We start from the raw sequence: 25,832 nt of genomic DNA, 5'->3' as shown, positions 1-25,832 counted from the left end.
GTTTGTTTTTACATGAGAAAACTTATGTGTATGATCGTTGTTAATCCACTTTTCATGGCCAGATTATTAAAAAAAAAATAGTTTGAAAATAAGCTAAAAAGTCTGTAGAATCAAAGTAAAATAAAATCGCTATGTTTAGCTTCTTGATGCATGTGATATGCTTAAAGCTTTAATTTTTTTTTATTCCTTATAGCAGCGGTTCCCAACCTATTTTGGTTCGCGAACCCCCTGGCGAAATTCCCTATGCTATTCTGCAGCGAACTAAATTTTTGGCGTACCCCCAGGGGTTCGCGAACCCCCATTTGGGAAACGCTGCCTTATAGGATGTACAGGCAGTCCACAATCATGAGTCACACAAAATTGTGGGTCATTTTAGCTCTAGCTGCTGATCAGCGTTTAAATATCAGCTCGTAAGTAGCTCTAATAATTTGATCAATCATTATCAAATTATTAGAGCTACTTATGAGTAACAATTTTATCAATCACTTCGTATAATATTCATGCATTAATCAGTAGAAAAAACTAAAATGACCCATAATTGTGTGTGACCCATGATTGTGGACTGACAGTAAATGAAAATCATTACTTTAAATTTGAAATTTGAATTGTTATAAAATCATTCAAAATTTTTACAAATCAGGCATACTCTGCTTCACTTCTTAAAGAAACATGAATGAATAGGTAAAGTTTTTACCTTTTTCTGGTTTTGCACAGTGCTATCCTACCGTCGGTAAAAGTTCACCATTTCATCCAAAATTATGCATAATTTAGTAAGAAAATGTACGTCGCGCGAGTTCGTTCCATCCATTCTTTCAACACTCCATGTTTTCCAATTTCTCTGTCTCTGGGTCACTTCGGCGGTGTGCTTGTTTGCATGTGTATGTGTGTGTATGTGTGGGTAAATGTTGATAATAATTCTTAGCATTAATAGTTTGTAGACATTTTTGTTTTTCTCCCAAGCATATGACATATTTTCCTATTTCCTTTATGTTGTGTGGTATGTCAAACCAAAAATTAACTTTTAGAGCCAAAATGTTTGTTCTTCCGGGGAAAAGATCCAGGGTGTACGCGTGTGTGAGTGTGTGTTTTGTTGTTACTATTATACTGTATTAGATACCAAATGTTGGAAAAAAGACAGTCGGTAATTCGATTCACTCGGATGCCAAAATGTCGCAGATAGGCTTTTTTAAATAAAAGAAATAATGTTTAGCACAATTTCACAGAAATTAAATTTAATTTCAAGCTAAATTGCTTTTTTTTTCGCTATCGTTTGCTTACGCGCTCGTGTGTATTCCAAAGCTTTTGGTTTCCGAAGTGGATAATTTGAAAGGAAATCAATAACGTATAGCTTTTGAATTGTTACTTATTTACTAAAACGGTTTACTCTCTTGCATTCAATTTGGAGCAATTTTGAACTAAAATTTCGAATTTTGTTGTTGTTAGGTGGTTGTGTTCTTCTTTGAATGTTTTTCTTTTTTGTTTATACAAGTCAGAACTTGGTTTCTGCTAGATTAAGAGACGAAAAAGAGGCAAATCGGGATGCTCAAGTTACGATCGAAAAGACAATTTTGAATTTAATTTTAGTTTGACATATCTTTTGTTTTTTTTTTCTTATTTTTTTTTTTTTTGATTTCCTTAGTATGTGTTTACGTGTTTTGTTTAACGACATCACCCGCATGCTTTTGCCAACTATCGCAAAATTTGACAACTCACAACTGTTTTTACTTGGTAAAACTGGTTCAGGACAATATGATTTCAGGCATTTTATGGGCAGTTTTCACGTTTCTGTTCTCTTCTTCGCATTGGCGACGAACTGTTTTTTATTTTGCGTTAGCCCGTAATAATGTTAGTTAATATGTCTTATCGTTTATGACTTTCCCTTTCTGTCGGTTTGGAATAAGTTTCCCTTTTTTTCCTTTTTCATGCTATAGCTTTGCAAAACCAAAGACAATATTATTTTATTTAGTTTACTGATCTTACTTACTGCTGAAAACCTTACGATTGGGTTTTGTTTTTTATTAGATTGCAATATATTTCGAAGAGATGGCCAATTTACGGGATCATAGCAACGGCTGATTTTTTGTTTTCGAACACAAATTCGAATTTCTGACGTTTCATCATGAATGTTCTGTTTTGTGCGTTGATACAATCCTTTAAAAATGCCCATTCTGAGTAGTCAATAGGCGCATTCCATAACCGCACTTTCGCGACGCTTTCTAATAAAAGATTTCCCTTTTCACTTGTTATCTCCGATACTCAATATAAACCATAATATTTGATAACATTATTATTATTAATATTACGATTTCGCTTTCTGTTGGTTGACAATAGTCAGTATGATCTTACTGCGCACGCTTCACAAGTTTTTTTTTGTTCTTCTATTGGCGTCTACAAAACATCGCACGTTCATATTATTCTTCGTTTATTTTCTTGTTTGTATGTGGACTTTTGTTTCGCAACAAACGGGCCATTTACGGACTGATTTTCGCTAAAATGTTGCTTTGCTGATCGTTAAGTAGTAGACATTACTTACATACTTGTGGTATTTTTTCTTATGTGTGTGTGTGTTTGTGTGGGTTTGATTTACAATTAGAAAGATTTTTCAACAACTTCTCTCGTTTGAATCAACGTGTATATGTATAGTTTGAGGAATACAAAAATCAATTCAATACATTTATGTTTTTTTATGTTTCACCATTTAATTGTATTTTAATTCTGAACTCGTAAATGTATTTGCATGTTTGTAATAGTCGTAATAATAATAGTATTAATTATTATGTTTTATCAATAAAGAGATTCGAGTTATATTCTGAAATATATTTAGTTTTTTTCCACTTTTATATTAATGCTTCTTTCTTTAAATACTTAAATATACACTTGTCATTATTACTAAACTTCCCTTACTTCTTCATCTGTTACGTGCACAGACATAAATGCAAATAAATCATATAATTGATTTACTAAGTCGCCTCCTTAACGCTAACGTCGAACCGATTTTTTTGTGCACGTATTCGCATTCGCTCATGCACAAGTGTTGTCTCTCTCCACCTTTTTTTTAACTTTTATGTGTTGTACAAAAAAAGTATCCTAAACCTATTAACGCTAATCTTCTACCGTAAAGAAACTACTTTTCGTTAGTAAATCGAATCGCTCCGTTTGAAAAACTAACAAATGTAGAAAAAGTAAACATTACGTACGTCCTTTTGCAATGATCGCCAATCAATTTCGTGTTTGTTTTCTTTTCTTTTTTCACTCTATAAAAGCGCGGAAGAGTGCTTCCCAATTAAGCCTAAACCAAACAATGATCTAAAAATCATTCTTCCACTAAAACAAGAAAGCTTATAACCGAAGATAATTAATCTATAAAGAAAACTAATTAGGGACTGTTTTACGTTATTTAAAACGATGATCGTATCTCTTATGGGGGGCCGAATTTGATTCGAACGTACCCTTCCGGACCACGCGTCGTGGGGGAAATGGTACGAGTGTTTGCTTGCTTTTTTCCTACCAATATGATGGGAAATCGTTTTTTAAAAGATTTCCCGAAATTTACACTCTTCCACACTTACTGTGGAAACTAATTTTTGATACTCATGTTTTCTTTTTGCTTGCCTGCACTTCAAAAGATTGCTATAACGATTGCCTAGGATTTTTTATGGTTAAGAATTTACGTGTAGTTCAAGATAGTTTCCCAAAACAAAAAGGATTTTCATCGATCAGCGATCATTTCAAGGTCAGATGATGATTTTCGCAGCATTTCGGACGTTCGATGCGGTTTCCGATTGGCATCCGGCTAATACTTTCACTGTTCCAGTTTGGAACAAAATAAAAGGAAATTAATTTTAAAGCAATAAAAATTCAACTTTTAGATACATAAAATAGTACGATTATATGATCATATGATGATCACCATTCACTGTTTCCGCGCGTTCAAAATACGAAGTGACTAACAATTTTTTTAGGGTCCCAACTTTCTTGTTGTTTCTCCTCCGGAGTTGTTCAGTCCGGAAACTTAGTTTTAATACAAAGCTAGTTTCTGAGAATTCCGCAGCCAAGCCTATAGAAACGATTTTCCTAACAATAGCTATTATTTTTCCAGACGAATTCGAACTCAACTGACTCTTTGATCAACAACCGAGGGTAAGTAAACGTTCTCTCTGTTCATTCGCTATCCAAAACCCACATCATAAAGACCTACTTTTATCATCGACTATTAAGCGTCTAGATTAAGTCGAAAGTACAAATAGCAGGCAAATCAAAGTTTACTCGCAAAAAAATAAATAAAATATTAAGCATTAAATTGACAACCAAAAGCAGCTCTAATCGAACGTTGCTAGTCGAGAAAAAAAGCCAACGACCACCCCTTTTCCAGGATTATGTTATTCATTATTGCTAGTGTTTATGTTTTTGTTGGTTTGTTTGTTTGTTTGTTTGTTCAGTGCCCCATTTTACTGTTTCACTGTTTGCTTAATCAACGCGCATCAACTGCTATTGTATTTTGTAGAACTTTGTATTTGTATGTGTTGCACTCAATAACACTATTTCTATACACGCTAACCTACTATTGTTACCTTAACTAGAGTACTTCCCGACATGTAACACCATTGTATTTACCCCTATCGCGCCGCTCCTGCTTGCTCCCTCCCTCTAAGTATTATGTTATAATTGGTATGTACCGAGGCACAAAACATCTTGCTTATGCATTTGCTTCAATACACCGTTGTTGCACTGTGTTTGACGTTTGTAAATTGTATTTTAGGTAGTAGAGTTTTAAGACTTATGAAAAATGCTAGAACAGAAAATTGTTCCGTTAAAGAAAAATAACATAATCCCGAAAATCCCGGTTGTCATTTGGTTTCGGTCAATTAGCGGCGCCGGAAACCTCATCGAACTCCACACACTGTGCTGCTGTGTTTCGCTTTGATCCTAGTTGTTTTTGTTTTCGTTTGTAATCGACTTTTATTGTAATAACTTTGCTTGAATGTTTTGAGTTTACAGTTTCTTTTCGTGTATGCATTTTGTAGAATGTACAAAGTAGGTGAATCGATTTCGCCGGTCATTTTTCTTTCAGCAGGACACCTAAGCTGCTTGCTGGACTCTAGAAGTTACCTGTTGTCGTCGAAATCTCTAAGCATATTATTTATATTGTTTGTCTTCTATCTGCCTGTTGTGTAGTTCTGTCTGACTAAAACTATCAATTCTGGTTTGCTTCCGTTTTTTTTAATCTGATATCTGCTGTGTACTTAAAATGATTCATAAAAATAAAGAAAAAAGTCTTCTAGGCTCTAGTGAGAAATATGAAAATAATATGTGTCGATTGCTATAAATCACAACTTAGCGTACGCGAAATCCCGGGAAAACTGGGGAAAACATTTGTGAGGAACTGGGATAACAAAGGGAAACACGTCTATAAAAATGTAATTGTGATAGAAGCGCAAAAACTGCGTCGGTATAAAATAATCAACAAAAAACTTTTTCTGCCATATTGATGCGCGGATCTTATCTGCCGGCGGACTGTTGCTTCTCTTCGTGGCTCGTCACCAGGTGCTGATGTTGATGATGATGATGGTATTTGATGATTACGTTCGAGGTACCACCTCCTCCTCCTGCTGCGGCTGCTCCACCTCCTCCTCCACCGACAACGATGTTACTATTAGCATTGTTAGCGCCTTTGCAGCTTACAATTTTCACTTGCTTGCCGTTGTTAATCACAATTGTTCCAACTGTTGAACCAGTTGCAGTAGCTGCAGCCGGTATGGATACGGTTGATGATGCTGCTGCTGCTGATGATGATGATGATGATGATGACGACGATGATAATGACGTTACTGATAAGGATGGAGCATTGCTGCTAGTAGATCATGAGTTCTGTTTAACCACAATCACGCCCGGTCGGCACTGCTGGTGCTGCTGAAGAATTTGCGACGCAGTCTGTTGAGCGGATATTGAGGACGAATGGGAAGGACTGCTGCAGACCACGTTAGATGGAGTGATGGATACTGAAACGATCGCAGGGTTGTTGCTTACACTGCTGGCATTCGGTGACGCGGAGGCAGCGGCAACTGACGAGGAGGTAACAGAGGAAAGTGAGGAGGAACAGGTACCAGCAGCGGCAGGTGCCGTTCGAAACTTCAAAAATGGTTCCAGCTGGCTCTGGCGATGATCGCGTTCCTTTTGCTTGCTCGAGGTGGTCAGTGCCAGAGGAACTTCCTGCACAATGTGGCGAGGATTTTGGAGAACTTGACCAGCGGCTGGTCCACCAGGAACTACAGCATCGAATGCATCGCCCTCCAGATGCCGAATGGCCTCGACTATCGTCTCCAAATTATGACGACACGTGTTGATACGGGAAGCGGCTTGCTGTTGCTGCGATGTTACCAATTTACTGCTGCTGGTTAAATGCGAAAGATGATCGTCGGTTACGACAATCGAGGAAGGAGAATCGATGCGTTCGACTTCAACTTTCGGTTCTGCTTTGATGGCTGCCTCTAGAATGGTTGGATAACGATTCTTTTTCGGAGGCAATGTCACAACGGTTTCAATCGTTGGCGAGCGCGATCGTGATCGTTTGACAAACACTTTATCCTCTTTCAAAGGAACGACTGCCGGTTTCACGGTGACAGCTGGAATAACCTCCTCAATCCCTTCCGTTTTACAGACGACCAGTTGTTTCTTTCCGGGTATTACAGACTCGAGCTCAATCAGCTGAACACTTTCCATCTCTTTACCAATTTTTGCGGTGATTGGCTTTTGAATAGTGGTCACTGTTATTTCTTCATATGTTTCCTTCGGATCATTGATATCCGGATGGTCTTGATAAAGAACTCTCGCTGGATAAATTTGCCGTTCTAAGGCTTTTAATCTCTCCTCGATGACTGTTTTTTGTCGTCGCTCGATTTCCAACTGATGTTTCATATCCAAGTAGTCTTTGGCTGAAACGTTGAAGGTGGCACACGCTCGACCGTTGACTGCGGTAGCCATGATGGTTTGCCCGGTAGCATTGTTCACGACCTGCATGAGACTAACCGGTTCCGGCGACATCGAGCCCAGTCCTTCGTCGGACGAATCCGAAACCGGTTGGACGGTCATGATGGCGTCGATCTTACGCTTCTTGGCAACGGTAGCCACCTGAGCGACCGCCGCTTGTCCCGTCGGTGCCTGAATCGCTGCCACGGTCGTTGTCGTCGCCGGGACGACAGCTATCGCTGCAGGGCTGGCCGTCGCTGTCGCCGTTGCCGTAAGCACGGTGGTGGCTGCCGTTGCTGTTTGCGTTGTGGCCTGCTGAAGTTCGGCTGCCGCTACTGCACCGTTATGGTCCTGCTGGTCGAGCAGTCGCTTCAGCTGACAGTTCTGCGACAGAAGGCGCGTCTTCTCCTGCTCCAGGGCGTAGATGTACTCGGCCGTCTGCTGGAGGATGGCAGCCTGAAAAAAGGAAAATATGAGGAAACGTTATTAGTCTTGAGTGTTTTGTTCATTTAAATAAAATTAGAGGTTGTAGATAATAACCATTCGAAGGGTATCGTGTTCAGAGGAGGTTTTATTTTCTTGAAATGAACAGAAATAATTTTACATAATGAGCTAGGATAGTAGTATTCTACTGGTAATTCTACTATTATAAAACGATATCCCCGATCCTCAGATGGTTTATATATTAGTCATGCATGAGAAACGAAAAAGAAGCCCCAGCAGGAGGCTCATGATCATGGAATAGTTGTTCCATGCGAATATGTCAACCAATCACGTAAAGGCTATTTGCCGCACGTTTACATCTGCAGGGATGTGCAAGGAAATTACGAGCGAAATCAAGATGAATGACACAGCGAAACAACAATTTGATTACTACGGGGCATCGTAGATGGCGGCGACGACATGGGATCACAAGACCACAGGTGACCACTGATAACAATGCCAACGCTAACAATGAAATTTCGTTTCCATTTGCATTACAAAGTGTGCGGGTTAGAGCTAAGCCTGCCCAAGAATGAAAGAAAAAGTTAATAATAATGACTGAAAGAGTTCACATAGACCACACTAACACCATGATGATTTTGTTGATGAAAAAGATGATGATGATGAGAGGAAACATGACAGATAGATTGAATTCGTAAATGTGCTTTGCCCTGGCCATTTTGTACTACTTGTTAAATGTAGTATATTGGAGAAGTGAAGATCTCGTCAGCCCCGCACTATTCCAAGATAGGTCTACAGAGTAAATTGAGCGCAACGCGACGCGGATGTTCGCGGTAATCGACAGAAGCTATAACTTCTAGAGTCGCACCTGCCAACATCCAACCCTCGAGACGAAACAGCTAGTACGCAGTACACTCAACCCCCGCTAATATGAAAAACACCTCGTTCAGATCAGGCGAATCCATTTTTAATCTGAATATTCGGCAACTCTATTCATTGTCACATACGCGCAAGGCGTGCACCCTGTGAACTTGTTGTTTTGATTTGACGAAAACAAATGTTTTAAAAACATGTCGAATATGCGCGAGTTCTGAACATTCAGATTGTTGAAGAGGAAATTGGCTCGACAGTTTTAACGAAAATGGTCTATTTAGAGTGCTGGAGAGAGATAAGTAGCATATGAGCTATAGTCAAAGCTGTTGAGCAAGAGGAAACGCATTGTTTTTTTCCCTTTTTTTCAATTTACCCGGTCTACTTAACTTAACTTAACTTAACATCGGTCTACTTAACACTACGCACTACCCCAAGTAACAATTTTAAGTTTTATTACGTTCCACTAGTGGTTTTCAGGACCAATTCCATAAAACCGCTAATAAAACTATGAGCTCTACCAGAACTTGCTGATGACCGCTATAAAATTGCCTTCCGACCAAGTGGCCCACTCTTCAGAAGGTTTTCATAACCTCTATAAGAATCCGGTCATAGGCTGAAGTAGTCTTATTACGTTCTGCTGAAAGCAGCAACAAAACCGATTATACTTTTCGCTGCTTGACAGCTACCGCCATAATTTAATGAAGCTTTTTGCCAGGGATGATTCGATCACTTCGATTCAATTTTGATTCATTTGACAGTACCGTCTCAGCGGATCCAAATATGACAAAGTTATGTATGAGACGTTTGTAGAGAAGTTTTGCTGTATCTTTTGTAGTTACGGTGCTACGATACTAGTATCTTATTAGTGACTAAATGAACGTTCATTTAGTCACTGATGAGTTACTAGCATTGTAGCACCGTAACCACAAAAACACAGCAATACTTTGTTCTGCAAAATTGTAGATAAGAACTAGTTGTACAAATGTCCCATATATAACTTTGTCATTTTTGGCTCGGCTGAGCCGGTACTGTCAAATGAATCAAATCCGACTCAAAGTGATCGAACCATCCCTGCTTTTTGCTACAAAGCTATAAAGCATACAGCTTGCTCTGGTGAAAAGCTAAATCCGTCCGCAAACTTTTTTATAACTTGAAAATATATCCGTGAGCAGAAAAATTAAAGTTTTACTATCAGATCATGCCGATCGATTTGGTTTGCAGCGACCATAATGAAATATCCCATAGAAAAATAATAACAATTTTAGCAGTTTATATTGGTTTGCAATACATGCGCATAAAATTTTATCGTGCATATTGACATGATACGTGAATAAAACCAACACGCCATCGAAATTATGCAATTTTCGAAAACTGGTCATTTTAACAAAATAAATATAGAGTAGGGTGGGGCATAAGTGCGATGATTGAAGTTGTCATCAATTTTCGTGAGATATAAAGAAGGATAACAACATAATATATTTTATAGTGATGCAGTAACTCAATGTCTTCACATTCAACTATAAATCATCTGCGGTAATAGTGTTTTGTGAAATAAATTCTACTTTCTTCTGATCCAGTGCCGATTTGCACTTTTACCCCACTAGCGGGGCAAAAGTACGAATACCGCGGGGCAAAAGTGCGAAGCTCGAATCCATGAAATTAGCACAACAGTAGCTAACAAAACCATATTATCTTCAATCTGGGTTATGTTTCGGTAAGGAATATTCTCAGTTTGGACCTTTACTATTTTGCGCTGGTGTATTGCAGCCTCCGTTAGATCGAAACTTTTCCAAACGTTTGTTTTTTGTTTTATCAGCGGAAAAACATTGTTTTCCTTCAGCCAACATCTATAGAGCACACTGTTTGCTGCAGATCTTCCATTTGTAGTATCTGTAATATAATACCTAAGGCTGTATATAATTAGCTATACATTTTTGCCCCGTCCGTGAATCGCACTTTTGCCCCGTCCGTGAATCGCACTTTTACCCCGCAAGGCGCTTGACGGGGTTAGATTAAATTACGGAAAAGCGAAATATATTTTGTAAATTATTTTCAACATATTTTTAAAACAGATATGTGAGTAATGTAAAACGCTGCTACAAATTTTCAACAAGTAATATCCTCTTGTTGATATCGCATTTGCCGTATAACAAAAAATTACGTCAAAGCCGCCCTAAAATAACATTTGCACATAGCTCAGCAACTATGCATCGTAAGCAACCAAAGTTTACGTTAGATTCAAGCTGTTAAAGTAGTCACCCATCCATGCCAATGTAGTCAATTTACTCGGAATCTGCACCGATAATTGCAATTTATTGCAAAATCAATTTAGTTGCTTCCTGTGATAGCAAAATCGATTGATAATAACGTTCTTTTTGCAAAATTAAATATTTTATTTTGATAAATTTTTCTTTGCGAGCGAAAACAGAATACTGGCAATATGGCCACGTATAAAAAATGATTTCGGAGTTGAACTCTAATATTCTTCATAATAGCAGCAATAGATCTGATTGGTCATGGTGGTACCGTTTTAATAGCTCTATACAACTAACAGATTTATTGCGGTTTGACAAACAATCGTAATAAGATCCATTTCGATTGTGGCGACATATTCTATTGATACGCCACACGTACGGTAAGTTTATAAGAGACGTGACGCAGCCAATTAGTTTTATCGTTGTAATATAAACAACCACAATAAATTTGTTTTATTAACAGTTTTGTTATGGTTTTATAGCCAGCTACAAGTATATTTTGTTTTGTCTCGTATCCTCTTGGTATTGCGTAATACCATAATAAACCCAAATAAAACTTATATAAAATTGAAGCAAAACCAAATGTCTAAAGCCATTGTTACTTGCGATATCATTGAAAAATAGTGAAAAAAGGGAAAGGTCCAAGATTGCACCCTTGCGGGATACCAAATCAATTACAAAATTGATTCGAATGTACGCTGTCTAGTCTCACAGAAAGCCGCCCCGGTTAACCAAATATGATCTCAGCCAGTCTACAGGCACTGCACCCATCCACTTTACTTTTGCCAAATGCAGCTCAATTGTTCGCCCCAAACTGTCCTATATAACGATGGAAGGCCTCGCTCTTTCCGTTTACAATTCACAAACGACCAGAGCAGTTTACGATTCCGCTTCAGGCTTTTTTGAATACACATTGCTAAAAGTCCTGACAAGTATTTAGTAGACGGAAACACCTAGCGGCCTTCCGGCCTGCTACAAAGTATAAAGCAATTGATGAATTGCAGACACGTGAAAACTGAATAATTTATTCAACGTGACTATCGGACAGTCAGCCGCTTCAAAAAGGGCGACAAGTTGGATTGTTGTAATTACCACGCAATCACACTGTTGAACGCCGCCTTCAAGGTACTCTCCTAACTTTTATGTCATCGATTATAATTATTTGCCAAGGAATTCGTGGGGCAATATCAAGCGGGACTCATGGGTGCCCGTGTCACGCCACGGATCAGATTTTCGCGCTTCGGCAAGTATTGCAGAAATATCGCGAATACAATGTGACCACGCATCATTTATTCATCGACTTCAAATCGGCGTATGACACGATCGATGTTGTTCGAATATCAGGGGCAGTCTCGAGTCCCTTTGAATCTCGAAAAGGGTTACGGCAAGGTGATGGGCTTTCATGTTTGCTGTTCAACATCGCTTTGGAGGGTGTGATAAGAAGAGCGGGGATAGACACGAGTGGCACGATATTCACGAAGTCTGTCCAGCTTCTTGGTTTCGCTGACGACGTTGACATCATTACACGTACCTTTGAGAGGATGGCGGAAACGTACATCGGACTGAAAGCTGAAGCCAAACAGATTGGACTTGTCATTCATGTATCGAAAACAAAATACATGAAAGGAAGAGGTTCCAGAGAAGTGAATGCTGACCTCCCTCCGCGGATTCATTTAGACGGTGATGAAATCGAGGTGGTAGAAGAGTTCGTGTATCTAGGCTCACTGGTTACCGCAGACAACGACACCAGCAGAGAAATACAAAGATGCATTATGTCAGAAAATCGTGCCTACTTTGGATTCAGTAGGACGCTGCGATCGAACAAAATTCGCCACCGCACGAAGTTAACAGTCCAGAAGACGCTGATTAGACCGGTAGTCCTTTACGGCCATGAGACATGGACTATGCTCGTGGAGGACCAACGCGCCATTAGTGTTTTCGAACGGAAGGTGTTGCGCACCATCTACGGCGGAGTGCAGATGAAAGACGGAACGTGGAGGAGGCGGACGAACCATGAATTGCATCAGCTGCTTAGGGAACCACTCACCGCTCACCTCGCAATAATCGGTCGCTTGCGATGGGCTGGGCACGTCGTGGGGATGCCGAACGACAGCCCCGTTAAAAAAGTTCTCAATAGTGATCCGACTGGAACGAGACGGCGGGGCGCGCAGCGAGCAAGATGGATCGATCAAGTGAAAGGCGACCTGCGGACCCTACGCAGACTACGTGGCTGGCGAATTGCGGCCATGGACCGAGTGAAATGAAGACGACTTCTTCGTACAGCAGAGGAAACTACGGCCTGGAGCTGATAACGGAACCTCGAGCGAACGAGGTCTGCAGAGAAGCACTGGACTGGAATCCACAAGGCCGGCGTAGATGAGGCAGACCCAGAGGCTCATGGCGACGCAGCTTAGCCATCGCCATCCGGGCTGTAGACGAAAACCTGTCCTGGCGACAGGTAAAAGCCATGGCGGGTAACCATCAGCAGTGGAGATCTCTGATTTCATCCCTTTGTTCTGCCGGACCGGCGGACGTGGACACATCAGTAAGTAAGTAAGTAAGTAAGTACTGATACAAAGATCCCCAATCAACCATCGCTGAAGAACGGCCCAATGTAGCAACAAAATTAGTTCTTCGGAAGACAAACTGAAATTCCTCCTCAGATTCAGTAAATGAAGCGGGCATGGAGTATTGCAAGGTGGTTATTATTGCTGGATGGTGGAGATGATCAAGGTCTACAATCAGCTCAACAGTTTCGAATACAGCGCATTCACGAACGGAACAGTCATTGGCAAACGCTAGATCGAGTATACGGTCTCGGTTGTTCACGAGCGACTGAGTTCACCTGCTTCATATTTTCTAACATTCGCCTATAAAATCGAAGATTAGTAACTATTTTATTTGATGAAATAAGCGTATGAGTTACTATAACGATTTAACACCAGAAACGAGATTGAGGAAATTGTTGAGCGTTAGTTATGGGACTGAAGATGCTAGCTGATCATGAAGGAAACATTTGAACGGACTACAGACGCTTAAGATTTCAGCTTTAAGGAGTTCGATTAGACCTGTACACCAAAACACTCTTCGAAATGAATTCACTTACATCGAAACTCAAGAATTAAGGAGTAAGTATTGGACTATGCTTTTCGGTGCCCTGAGTACAGTTTGTCCTTCAGAGAGTTCTGGCAGCACGGTTAAGAATTGTTGTTTTTATTTCATCGCTCCGTTGCTTTCGAAATTTTCAGTGTTAAAACTCAGTATTTATTTCCGCAGTTTGCGCGAGTGCGTGTTGTTTACCGCTGATGGCTTCCTAATCCCGCTGATTTCCAAAGGATAAGCACGGATAAGTACATTTTCAAACTTAAAGTAGTTTCCGGTGACATGTCATAGAAACCCCATAAAAAGTCATTCGAGATGCCAATTGTTTTCGATGTTTATTGACGAATATGGGTTTCGTTTGACATGTAGTTGGCGCTACGGTACAGATGATGCTGTTATGCATCAAAATTAAAATAGTTAACGCTCTAACGGGTAAGACCGTCTGTAGACGGCCTTCGCTTTTGGAGCTCCAGAGCCGCATATAAAATTGATTTTTAATTGGCATTACGCGAAATGTGTTCAGAACAGATTTCTTGACATTTTGATACTAATATCATAACATTCTGACCATGCATTCAAAAGTTATCATCTTTCAAAAACAAAAATTCCGAAAAATTCCGAAAATAATTAATGCGCGAATATTCTCTTTTTTTCTTTTGAAGGAAAAGGACATCTAGAACAAAATGATTGACCTAAAACATTTTTCTATGATTAAATTTCATGCATTATTTTAATTTTGTAATATATCTGAATTGAAAAAATATCTGGGCAGAGCGTTAGACATGAAAAAAGAAAAAGAGAAATTGGACTTTTTCTTACCTGGCGCTCTTCCAGATAATTATGTTTGCATGAAAATCAGAACTTAAGGTTTTTTTGTGTGTACTTTCATGATAAAATAGTCATTAGCTTGATCGCATCGTTTTTACGGTGTTGCCCGTTAGAGGGTTAAGCAGAGTTTTGAAATGTGTAGCTGAGCAACTGAAATGTTCTCTTCGGCTGTATTTTAATTAAAATTATAAAAGCGGATAATTTGAATGAATGAAATTTCGTGTTTAATGCAATATCTCCAAAATAGAACTTAAACGGTATATATATGGAAGAGAACTATTTCAAATCAGCTTCGCATGCTGCTTGTTTCAAATTACAACTATGATTTTGTCAAATTAAATACGCGCCAGAACAATGAAAATTATTCTGTTATTATATTACCGATGTTACCGATGGATTCAGCAATACATTCTGAGAAAGCATTTTCAGTGTCTGGCAGTTTTATTACTAAGATTCGTTTCCACATTGTAGACAGTACATTGAATATTCTGTGCATCTTAAAGTTGAACTTTTGCAAGCTTTTCCTCTACTCTTTGTCAACCTAGGCGTACGAAGTCCTCTTGTATTTTGATAGTAGATAGTAAGACTACACACCAGAAATGGCATAGCTACAGACCTACTAATAGTCAAATGTGATTATTGTGAGCGCGTCAATTGTAGATCGGTGGTGGACATTTCTAGCTGGAAGGACGTTTGACGATTACGATTTGAAGTGTAGTATCGTCCACCGTTTCAGATGGACATGGAGATTTGACCCTTGTTTATCGACAGACTGCGCAGTCGGATATTAGAGTACAGGACAATTACAGGGCTAGTGGAACGATTGTTCTGACTGTATTTAGCAGTACCATGTACCATCCAGCCGAGATTCGAAGATACGTCGACTGGCTTGTGAGACCAGCATTGTATTTCAAAGCTAAGTGTGTTTACCTTCGAAAGCATTAATTGATACTGAGCTCTCAATTTGCATGGCCGGTGATTGTAAAGAAACTAATGAAGAACTAATGAAATTTAACAACATTACTAGGATCTATGAATCAAAATTCTAATTAAAATTAATCCAACCCATTCCCCCCTTCCCTATAGTTATTTCAAGCTGATCCTTAAAACCAAAAAAATGCAGTACCGTGGATTGATATTTGGAGATTCATCTAAAATGAAAAATTCAAAAAACAATCAGTTACCCGTTTTTTGAATGAAAATACCAAGAACACACAAACACTGAGTAACTCACTACTTGTACTCTACTAAAACTTTCAGGCATCTTTCGGTCGTAATTGCGCGATTTGAATTCATTTCAATACATGGCCCCAATATCAATCCAATCAAACTTACAACAACAGCTGGTTACAAGAAAATTCGATCACCCTGCGCGTACGGCCGCATGCATGCATGCATGCATCAGCCGAAACGACACACAATTCAACTCAAGAATGCCGTCACAGCCAAGAGGCGCATTCTAAGCAGTCCCCATTTGCATTGGCTATGGTCATGGTATGTAGTCTGATACTGACGATTACTGTCGTGCACATCCCGCACACAGTGAGTATCGCTTACCCTCGCGTGGGTACTGTTTTGGCGAGGAATTCTTCAAAGTAACATGCAACAAGAAGCAGAAGAAGCATCTTCTTCTCAGAGTGAAAATTGCAATAAAATGGTTCGTAGCCCTCCTATCGGCGTGATATGATTTTTCTTATGATTTTCCTCTATGTATGGATTAGAAAATATCAAATGTTTCTTGACAAACTGAAAAGATATCAGTTATTTTTCTACAACTGACATAATTTTTATCCAAAGATCAACCTTCAAACTACGATTTCTGTGTTTTTCTCCCATAAGAACAACAAAACCGTCGAATTGACAAACATTGGCACTAATATGAATAGCAGGCGTGTATATGAGGTTTGGTTTGAGTGTTGAATTATAGGAAGCCCGACAAATGCAACACCACCGTGTGCATAGCAAAGTGCAGTTAGCAAATAAAAATACCATCCATAGAGACGACGGAGCTGTAGGTACCCGGGGGTACAAGCGCGCAGCAAGGGGGGAATGTTTTCATGCGGTTACAGTATTTTTATTGCTTTTTTTGTTTTGCTCATGTCTGCATAAAATGCCCAGACGCGACGACCGTACCGTACACAAGAAGCGATACGGCAACGATCGGTGATCGCTTCGGTTCCTGCCACTTCACTTCAGTCATTATCGCCATCATCTTTTAGTGAAACATTTGTGCAATTTTCTGATGCAAAAAAGCGCACATGAACAACGATAGGGGAAAAGAGTAAAAATGAAAGAAAGCAAGTTTTGTTTTGAGAAGAGCTTCTAATGGAGAGGAACGCGTTGATTGGACGAACAAAGTACCGTGCGTTTCCACTGAATGGAGTAAACCCGTTGGTTGGTGATGCATACCCCCTGCATACAGGATGAAATGGTTTTTGAACAACTGCAAGAAGAACGTTGCGGCGTTTTTTTTCTATTTTTCGTATTTCATCTTACGTTTGCCCGAGCACTCCTCTGTGTCTAAGTCTCCGTTCCGAGCTAGGCACACAAATTGCTGACTTGTGGTCGATGGGTTACCAGCTTTCGGTGTGCTGCTGCGTTTGCTGGCTAGCAGCTAGCGTTGTTGGTTAATGTATTAATAAACATTGCAGTTTTATTTAAGAGCCGAGCATAAATAACTTTTATCGCCTGCAATGTTTACTCAGTGTACTTTCTGTCGCCGTTGCCTGCGAACGTTGATTGCTTCTTACCGGCGGCGGCCGGCAGCTCGGCCGAACACCAGCTCCAACCAAGCTACGTGTGACGTCCATTTAGTGACGATTTTTAGCCGCGAGCCAAGACCAGGAGACTTCTCGGATGATGTACGGTATGTGGGACCATATGTTAGAAGTCTCGGGTTAGACTGGGTCTCTATGAAATATTTAATGTTGTTGTATGTTTGCAGTTAATAGGCAAAACTGTATTTTAGAGGAATTTACCAGTCAAATAATTTTCTAATAATTACTATACCGTACTAATTATTATACTGTGATTGCTATATTATGAAGGCGTACTTTACCTAACATGTTGTAAAAATGGTCATTTCAATTCTGGCTTAATCAAATGTTTCCATTGCCTATAACTCAGGCAGGGGAAACTAAGCAGTCTCAATCAAACAATGATTAGTAAAGGAATGGGTAACCAAAAAACTCATAAGAATCACAAAATATAAAATGGGTAAATTAATTCGGAATTCGGAATTGGAATCGGAATTTGATCTTCGATAAAAGGTGCGTTCGGTGCTACTATCCTATTGCCTCTTACATCCCCGCTCAATCAAAATATGTACATCCCAATTCTAAAGCCGCTTGGTTTTATTTGAATTATACAAAGATTTTATTGCGGTGTTAATCATTAACTTTGGTTTTCTGATGGAATTACGCAATACCAATATAATACGAGTCAAAAAATACTTATAGCACACTTTATAAGTGTTTCTACGAGAAGGCGTAGAAATACAAAATTTATTTTATTGTGACTATTGTGAGATGGTACTGTTATTCAAAATTGAGCCAAAGTGATTGAGCTAACTCTGCATGCGAATATGATTGTACTTATTAGTATGTCTTGATTAAAAATAAAATCTATATAGACTAGGGCGGGGCATAAGTGCGATGTTTGAAGTTGTCATCAATTTTCATGAGATATAAAGAAGGACAACAACAAAATATATTTTATAGTAATGCAGTAACTCAATGTCTTCACATTCAACTATAAATCATCTGGAATAATAGTGTTATGCAAAATAAATTTTTCATTTCTCTGATCAAGTGCCGACTCGCACTTTTACCCCACTAGCGGGGCAAAAGTGCGAAGCTCAAATTCATGAAATTAGCACAGCTAACAGAACCGTATTATCTTCAATCTGCGGTATGTTTCGTAAGGAATATTCTCAATTTGCACCTTTCCTATTTTGCGCTTGTGTATTGCAGCCTCCATCAGATCGAAACTTTTCCAAACGTTTGTTTTTTGGTTCATCAGCAGAAAAACATGGTTTTCCTTTGACCAACATCTTTAGAACACACCGTTTTCTGCAGATCTTCCATTTCTTGTATTTGTAATATAGTGCCTAAAGCTGTACATATATAATTAGCTATACATTTTTGCCTCGTCCATGAATCGCATTTTTACCCCGCTAGACGCTTGACGGGGTTTGATTAAATTATGGAAAAGCGAAATATATTTTGTAAATTCTGTTCACCCTATATTCAAAACAGATATGTGAGTGATGTAAAACGCTGCTACAAATGTTCAACAAGTAATATCCTCCTGCTGATATCGTATTTGCCGTATAACGAAAAATTACATCAAAACCGTCCTAAAATAAAATTTGCATATAACTCAGCAAGTATGCTTCGTAAGCAACCAAAGTTTACGTTAGATTCAAACTGTCAAAGTAGTCACCCATCCTTGCCTATGTAGTCAATTCACACGGCATCTGCACCGATAAATCATTGGATCGTACTTTTACCCCCATCGCACTTTTACCCCTACTTTATATAAAATTGAGCGTGAGTATGTTTGTATGTTCCACCATAACTCCAGAACGCCTTAACCGATCTCCACCAAACTTAGCACACATGTTCCTTGATATAAGAGAATCAGCACTGGGGGGGTTGACAAAAGGGGGGGGGGGGGTTCGTAACAGGGGGAGGCAATAACTCCGAAATGCCTAGACGGTTATTCAACAAACTTGGCGCAATTGTTCCTTGGCGTGAGAGAATCAGCACTGGGGGGTTAACAAAAACGAGCGAGGGAGGTTCCCTGATAGGGGGAGGGTCCCTAATAGGGGGGAGGCCATAACTCCGAAACGCCTGGACCGTTCTTTATCAAACTTTCATACATGTTCCTTGATATAAGGGAATCAGAACTAAAGGGATTGACAAAAGAGGGGTTAACAGGGGGAAGACTTCGAAATGTTTGGACGGTTCTTCCTTAAGTGACGGTGGGACAAGAGAGGGAGCTGCTGACAGGAAGGGGGAGTAACGCCCACAGGATTGTAACAATTTATCCGCACGACAGAAAAAATCAAAATACGAAACACTAAACGGCAATGCTCGCAGCTGTAGATTTGTCAAGTGTAATTATGCGCGGAATCAAAGTGACCCGTATAAAAAATGTTTGACCATTAGTGTTAAGTGTTGCTGGCCGACTCTATTTGAGTCAAAGGGGTAATAATTCAAACAGTGTTGAGTTGATCTGAGAACACCATGTTTTTCCCATGGTCAACTTTATGTGGCATGTTCCAGAGTGGGCTCGGCCAATAATTTGTGCATACTTGCTCCTGGTGGTGAAACTAAAAACATTGTTTACAAACAAATTTTGCCTTGAAGTGAGATGAAAGGAATGACAGGTTTTTTGTATCCATGAAAGAAACACTGTTGCACCTTCTACTTTTTTTTGAAAAATATAATTACAAAACTATTCATTACCTATGGGTGGGGCCATTGTTAACGGAAGGTGCAAACAGGATAAATGTCTTTGTTTCTCTTTATAGGGTTTTATAGGGATTTCCGTAAAGAAAACAGATGTATAAGTGACCGGGTAGACAAAAGAGGGGGAGCTGACAAATGGGGAGGAACGTCCAAAAGAGGAACAAGCGTTATATTTTTGCATTATAAGCATTTCGGCTACAATAACTAATGTACAAGTGGCTGGGAGACAAAGGCGCCCCGAGTAAGAACGGGCACTCAGCTAGTAATACTATACTTGTTTCTGCCGCAGGTAGTCTTTCACGGGAGGTGCTCTTCCGTATGCCATTCTGTAGACTAAGACCGTTAGAGGACTCCTACGGCGAGTACCAAGCTGGTTTTCGTGAGGGTCGCATCACGACGGATCAGAACTTTACCCTGCTTCAGTTACTAGGTAAGTTGCGAGAACACAACTTGCAGACTCATCATTTGTTTGTTAACTTTAAGGCTGCGTACGATTCAGTCGAATGAGATAAGCCTGTGGTATATAATGCTAGAACATGGTTTTTCGACGAAACTAGTTAAGCTGATTCATACGAGGCTCGATGGGTCAAGATCATGCATCAGAATGGCGAGTTAGAAATCAACCGCTTTCGCGATGTTGGCTAGACTGAAGTAAGGGTATGTACTCTCTAACGGGACTATCATTACGAGTTCTCACATGCATCTTGGTTTTGTGGATGGCATCAATATCATTGGAATCAACTGCAGAGCAATGGAAAAGGCATTGAGGCCTTTTAAATTGGAAGCACTCGGAGCGGAGCTGACTAGGAAACGGTAAGAAGTAGTGGAGAAATACATGTTGATTGCGCCTTTTTGTCCTCATTTGTAGTATTTTTTGACTGTCTGTTTTGCCTGTCTGTCTGTGTAGACTGTTTTGACTGTTGTTTTGCTGTCGTTTTTAATCGTCTCGTCTCTTCATCTATTTTTAGTGTTTGGTGAATGACCAACTGGATAAAACCACTTTAAAAAATAATAAAATATTTTTAGTGTTTTCGTCGTTTTCAATATTTTTTGTTATTTCTTTAACGTTTTTTCGGTGTCTATTCATCGTAGTTTTGACGTCTTTCGTCTTTTATTTTCAACAGTTTGTCACCTACCTGTCATTACTTTTACGTTATCTTCTCGCTGTCTTTTCGTCGACTCTTCGCAATCTTTTTATCGTCTATTTGCTGTCTTTTCGTCATTCTTATGTTGTCTTATCGTTACCTTTTTGGTATTTTTACGACGCGTTTTCGGCATCTTTTTAGCATCTCTCCGTCGTATTTTTGTTGACTTTTCATGGTCCTTTTGCCAATTTTGCATCACATTTCCGTAGTCTGGTCGTCGTATTTTGACTCCATTGTTGCATTTTCCGACATTTTTTCCAACGTCCTTTTACCGTTGTTATTGTCTTTTTTTCCTTTTTTTGCCATCGTCATGTTGTCGATTTTCCTTTCGAGTTTTTTGTCATCTTTCTATCGTTTTTTGTTGACTTTTCATTAGCTTTTATCGTTGTTAAGACCACCAAAACTGTCACAAAAACCGATCATTACGATTGTCACAGTGGGCTTTTAACATAATGCTCATCTGGCATATAAAAACGACAACAATGTTGTTGTTCGTTCTGTTGTTGTCGTTCTGTTTTATATTCCTTGTCTTTTTTCCATAATTTGTCGTCTTTGCATCGTCTGTGCGTCCGCCGTTTTTGGCATTTTTCGCTGATCTTTTCGGCGATTTTTTGTCATTATTTTTGTTGCTATTTTGGCACCATTTTGTGCCGGTTTTATCAACTTTATTGTCGCTGTTCAGGCGTCTTTTTGCGTTTTTTTGTCATTTTGTCATCGTCTTTTGCTGAGACGAGACGTGACAACTGGCTTCTTTGTCTTTTTTTTCAGCAAACTTTCGATACTTTTCACACGTTGCCCAGTAGTTTTATCAAAAGTTATGAATATATTGTTCTTGACAACACTGCTGAGTGTCCTTTTTGTGTTTTTTCGTGCGTGCAAAGCAGTTCAAGCGACGTCATATTATGAAGGCGACCAGCGGCTGGTCTAAAATGGTTTAAAAATCTGCTACGAGAGTGACACGTTTCGTCTCAGGTCTTTTGTCGTCATTTCGCCGTTTTTTGTCTCTAATGAGTGACGAAGACTGTCACAGTGGGCGTTTAACCCAATGCTCCTCTGGCATATAAAAAACGACAACAATGTTGTTGTTCGTTCTGTTGTTGTCGTTCTGCTCTATATTCCTCGTCTTTTTTTGCATAATTTGTCGTCTTTGCATCCCCAAGTAACAATTTGGGTTTTATTGCACTCTTATGATGGTATTTAAGACCAAAATTGGTCTTGAAGACCACCATAAGAGTACAATAAAACTCACATTGTTGCTTGGGTCGTCTGTGCGTCCGTCGTTATTGGCATTTTCGCTGATCTTTTCGGCCATTTTTGACGTTTTTGCCTTTATTTTTGTTGCTATTTTGGCACCATTTTGTCGGTTTTTCTTCATTTTTTATTGTCATCTGTTCGTTATTTTTTGTCATCGTTTCGCCGTTGGTTTTTTTGTTGGTGTTCTTTTTATCTTTTTACAATTTTCTCGTCAACCTGTTAGTTGTAGAAAACAAAGCCACAAGTATAAACGACCTCACCATTCTTTATCGACAGACTTCACAACCGGTAATTAGAGTACAGAACAATTATGTACGAGGCTAGGTGCAACGATCCTACTGACTCTATAGCAGCCCGCACACAGCCGAGATTCGAACATACGACGACTGGCTTGTTAGGCCAGCATCGTACCCCGAGGCTAACTAGGCTGTTAGTTGCAAAGATAAACAAAAAGCTGTTTTTTATTGCATTTCCGTCGTTGTTTCGTCGTCTTTCTGTCGTATTTTCGCCATTTTTTCGTCGTTTTTTCCACTTGTTTTGTCGCCTTTTTGTTTTTTGTCCCTATTTTACCATCTTTTTATCGTGCCTACGTCGTCTTTTCCAAATATATTTATGATCATTTCGTCATTATGTATTGCCTTTTTGGCATTTTTTGTTGCTGGACGTTTTTTCGGCGTCTTTGCATGGTATTTTTGCCGACTTTTTTCTTGTTTTTTTATTGTCATTATCTTCCGCCTTTTGTCGTCTTTTCGTCATCTGTTGTCTTTTCGATATATCGATATACTTTACCTTTTCACAGACTTTTTGTCATCTCTTTGTTCTCTTCTCTTCGTATACGTCGTTATTTTGTCATCTTTCTGCCATATTCCTGTCGTCTTTTCGTGGTTTCTTGTTGAACCATCATTTTAACGTATTTTTGACGTCTCTCCGGCGTTTCTTGAAGTCTGCTGTACCATTTTTTATCGCTTTTTCGTCGGTTTTTTTTTGTTTTCATCGTCTTGTTTTGTTCCGACGTCTTTTTTTATTTTTTGTTTTCTTTGTCGTATTTAGTCGCAGTCGTATATTTTTTGTCGCAGGCTTCTTTTCTTCATCTTATTGTTGTCTTTTCGACGTCTTTGGTCATTTTTTGTTGTTGTCTGTTTCTTCGTATTCAGCGTCTTTTAGTCATCTCTGTCGTATTTATGTTCTTACTTTGTGCCGGTTTTATCAACTTTATTGTCGCTGTTCAGGCGTCTTTTTTCGTTTTTTTATCATTTTGTCATCGTCTTTTGCGGAGACGAGACGTGACAACTGGCTTCTTTGTCTTTTTTTCAGCAAACTTTCGATACTTTTCACACGTTGCCCAGCAGTTTTATCAAAAGTTATGAATATATGGTTCTTGACAACACTGCTGAGTGTCCTTTTTGTGTTTTTTCATGCGTGCAAAGCAGTTGAAGCGGCGCTATATTATGAAGGCGACCAGCGGCTGGTCTAAAATGGTCTAAAAATCTGCTACGAGAGTGACACGTTTCGTCTCAGATCTTTTGTCGTCGTTTTGCCATTTGTCTCTTCGTCACTTCTTATCAATTTTTCGTTATTCTGTTTGTTGTCAAGACAACAAAAATATTACCTTTTCACCATCTTTTCATCGCCGTTTTTATCATATTGTGTCGCCCTTTTGTCGTGTTTTTGTTCTTTCTGTCACTATTTTGAGGTCTTTGAATTGCATTTTTTTGGTTTTTTAAGTGGTTTTAACCCAGAGGGTCATTCACCACATTTTCATGTTGTTTCTGTCGTATTTTTGTCGTTTTTCGTTGTTCTTTTGTCAATTTTACATCGTATTTTCGCCATATTATCATCATTTTTTTTATTTTTTTATTACATTTTCGTCTGTACGGTGATAGGTTATTATGTTTAGTTTTTGGTTTTGACGTCTATGGGACTTCCGCGGTTGTAAAATGATTGCAAACGTAAGATATAACAAATCTAAACAGAACGCATTGGAAAATTTGCAAAATACATCCAATAACTTAAAAACTCTTTAGGTGTCGATTTTACCCGGATTACCCCTATACACTACGGTCAGAGATGGAAAGCCTGAAAGCGAAAAATATCAAGTTATCAACGCCTTAAATGGTGAAGAGTTCTTCTATCTACCATGAAAGTGAAAAATGCAAATTCCTATTGACAGCATTAACGTAAATCTTCCCTTTTTTATTCACTACTGTAAAGTTTATAAAAATCCGTAGATACGAGCACTTGATCCGTAGGTCCGTAGAAAATTCCTAAAACCGTATAATCCGACATCGCTGATCGTGAGTTTAACGTTGTTAGAATAGAACTTTAAAAAACCGGCCGAACTGGTATTTTAATTTTTATACTAATTTTCGCCGGACAACGTCGATCAGATTGAACAAACAATGGAATGCGCCGATTATCTCAATTCAAACTTTTCTAAAAGGTGGTGGTGATGGTTTTTGAAATGTTGATCCCGCGTTTAAGAAACTGGTAGTTTCCTATAGAAAGGCATTGTATCAATCTCCAACATCTCAAACATTTTGTCACTTAAAAAAATTTCAAAGATATGTAAAAAAATTCTTGACGCAAATTACAATTTTTGCTCACAGCAAAAATGTTTTGCTTAATGAAAATATAAGTGGGCCATAAGGCACGACAACGGTATAGCAAGCCAGTTGTCGTATAACAGTTGATTATCAAGTATGTCTTCACCTAATAGAACTATCTATTTCTAAATGCTAATGTGAAAATATATGTACCATTTTATCAGTTTTCAGCTTAACATTTTTTTTCATATTCGACACAAGTTAAACTAAATTAATGTACTAGACTTCAACAAATTTGATGTACTCAACACGATACATTTGTCACTTAAACCCCTTTTTCATTGAGGCGTCAAGAAATATTTAATGGCGGAATACCGGTCTTCATCAGGCACTGACCCAGTCAATAATAGCATTTTATTGTGAAGGTATGAGCCACGCATACCTGTATATCATTTTAATATCAAATGTTAAACAGTGGTATCATAAATAGCTATATACAAATAAATTCTAGAATATGGATTTATTACAACAAACACCAATTCATAGGTGGTCCTAAATAGGAAAGAGGAAGCATAACAGATTGCATTCGCGCCGACGAACCAAACGATTTCAAAAGTTCGCCCGGCTAAGCATTGTCAGTCGATCTTCACCACCGAAATCATTTCAACATGCACGACTACACTAGCAAGGTAGCAAGCAAGCTGGCGTCCGGGATTCATTGAACTTTTTTGACCAAAAACACGAGGAATAAATTAGCGTCAAAAATTAGCCATTTCGCGCATTCATTTCTGCTACCGCTGCCTGCGCTGTAGGGTGGCTTCCATCCAAGCCAACGAGATTTTGAAGCAAATAATTAATCTTTAACTTTTCTTAGCTGATTTTTTTTTCGCAAACTTCGTTACCTTTCCCGCGCTGCCATCGTTTATTCCAAAACGTTTCTGCTACGGA

At 39.0% G+C, this 25,832-nt stretch overlaps 1 protein-coding gene across 2 annotated transcripts in view; it reads right to left on the bottom strand.

Moving 5' to 3' along the window:
- Nucleotides 1-2,697: 2,697 nt before the first annotated feature.
- LOC128741432 (uncharacterized) overlaps nucleotides 2,698-25,832 on the bottom strand; it is a 313,214-nt gene continuing 290,079 nt past the window's right edge. For both annotated transcript variants that reach the window (XM_053837246.1, XM_053837245.1), the window contains exon 3: nucleotides 2,698-7,422. In XM_053837246.1, the coding sequence (XP_053693221.1) occupies nucleotides 5,860-7,422 (1,563 nt within the window). In that variant the 3' untranslated portion in view covers nucleotides 2,698-5,859. The remainder of the gene's footprint in view (nucleotides 7,423-25,832) is intronic.

The sequence above is a fragment of the Sabethes cyaneus genome, chromosome 3 (genome assembly GCF_943734655.1).
Source record: "Sabethes cyaneus chromosome 3, idSabCyanKW18_F2, whole genome shotgun sequence".
NCBI classification, from domain to species: Eukaryota; Metazoa; Arthropoda; class Insecta; order Diptera; family Culicidae; genus Sabethes; species Sabethes cyaneus.
The sequence above is the reverse complement of the archived record's forward strand: the minus strand, read 5'-3'. Positions and strand labels throughout refer to the sequence as shown.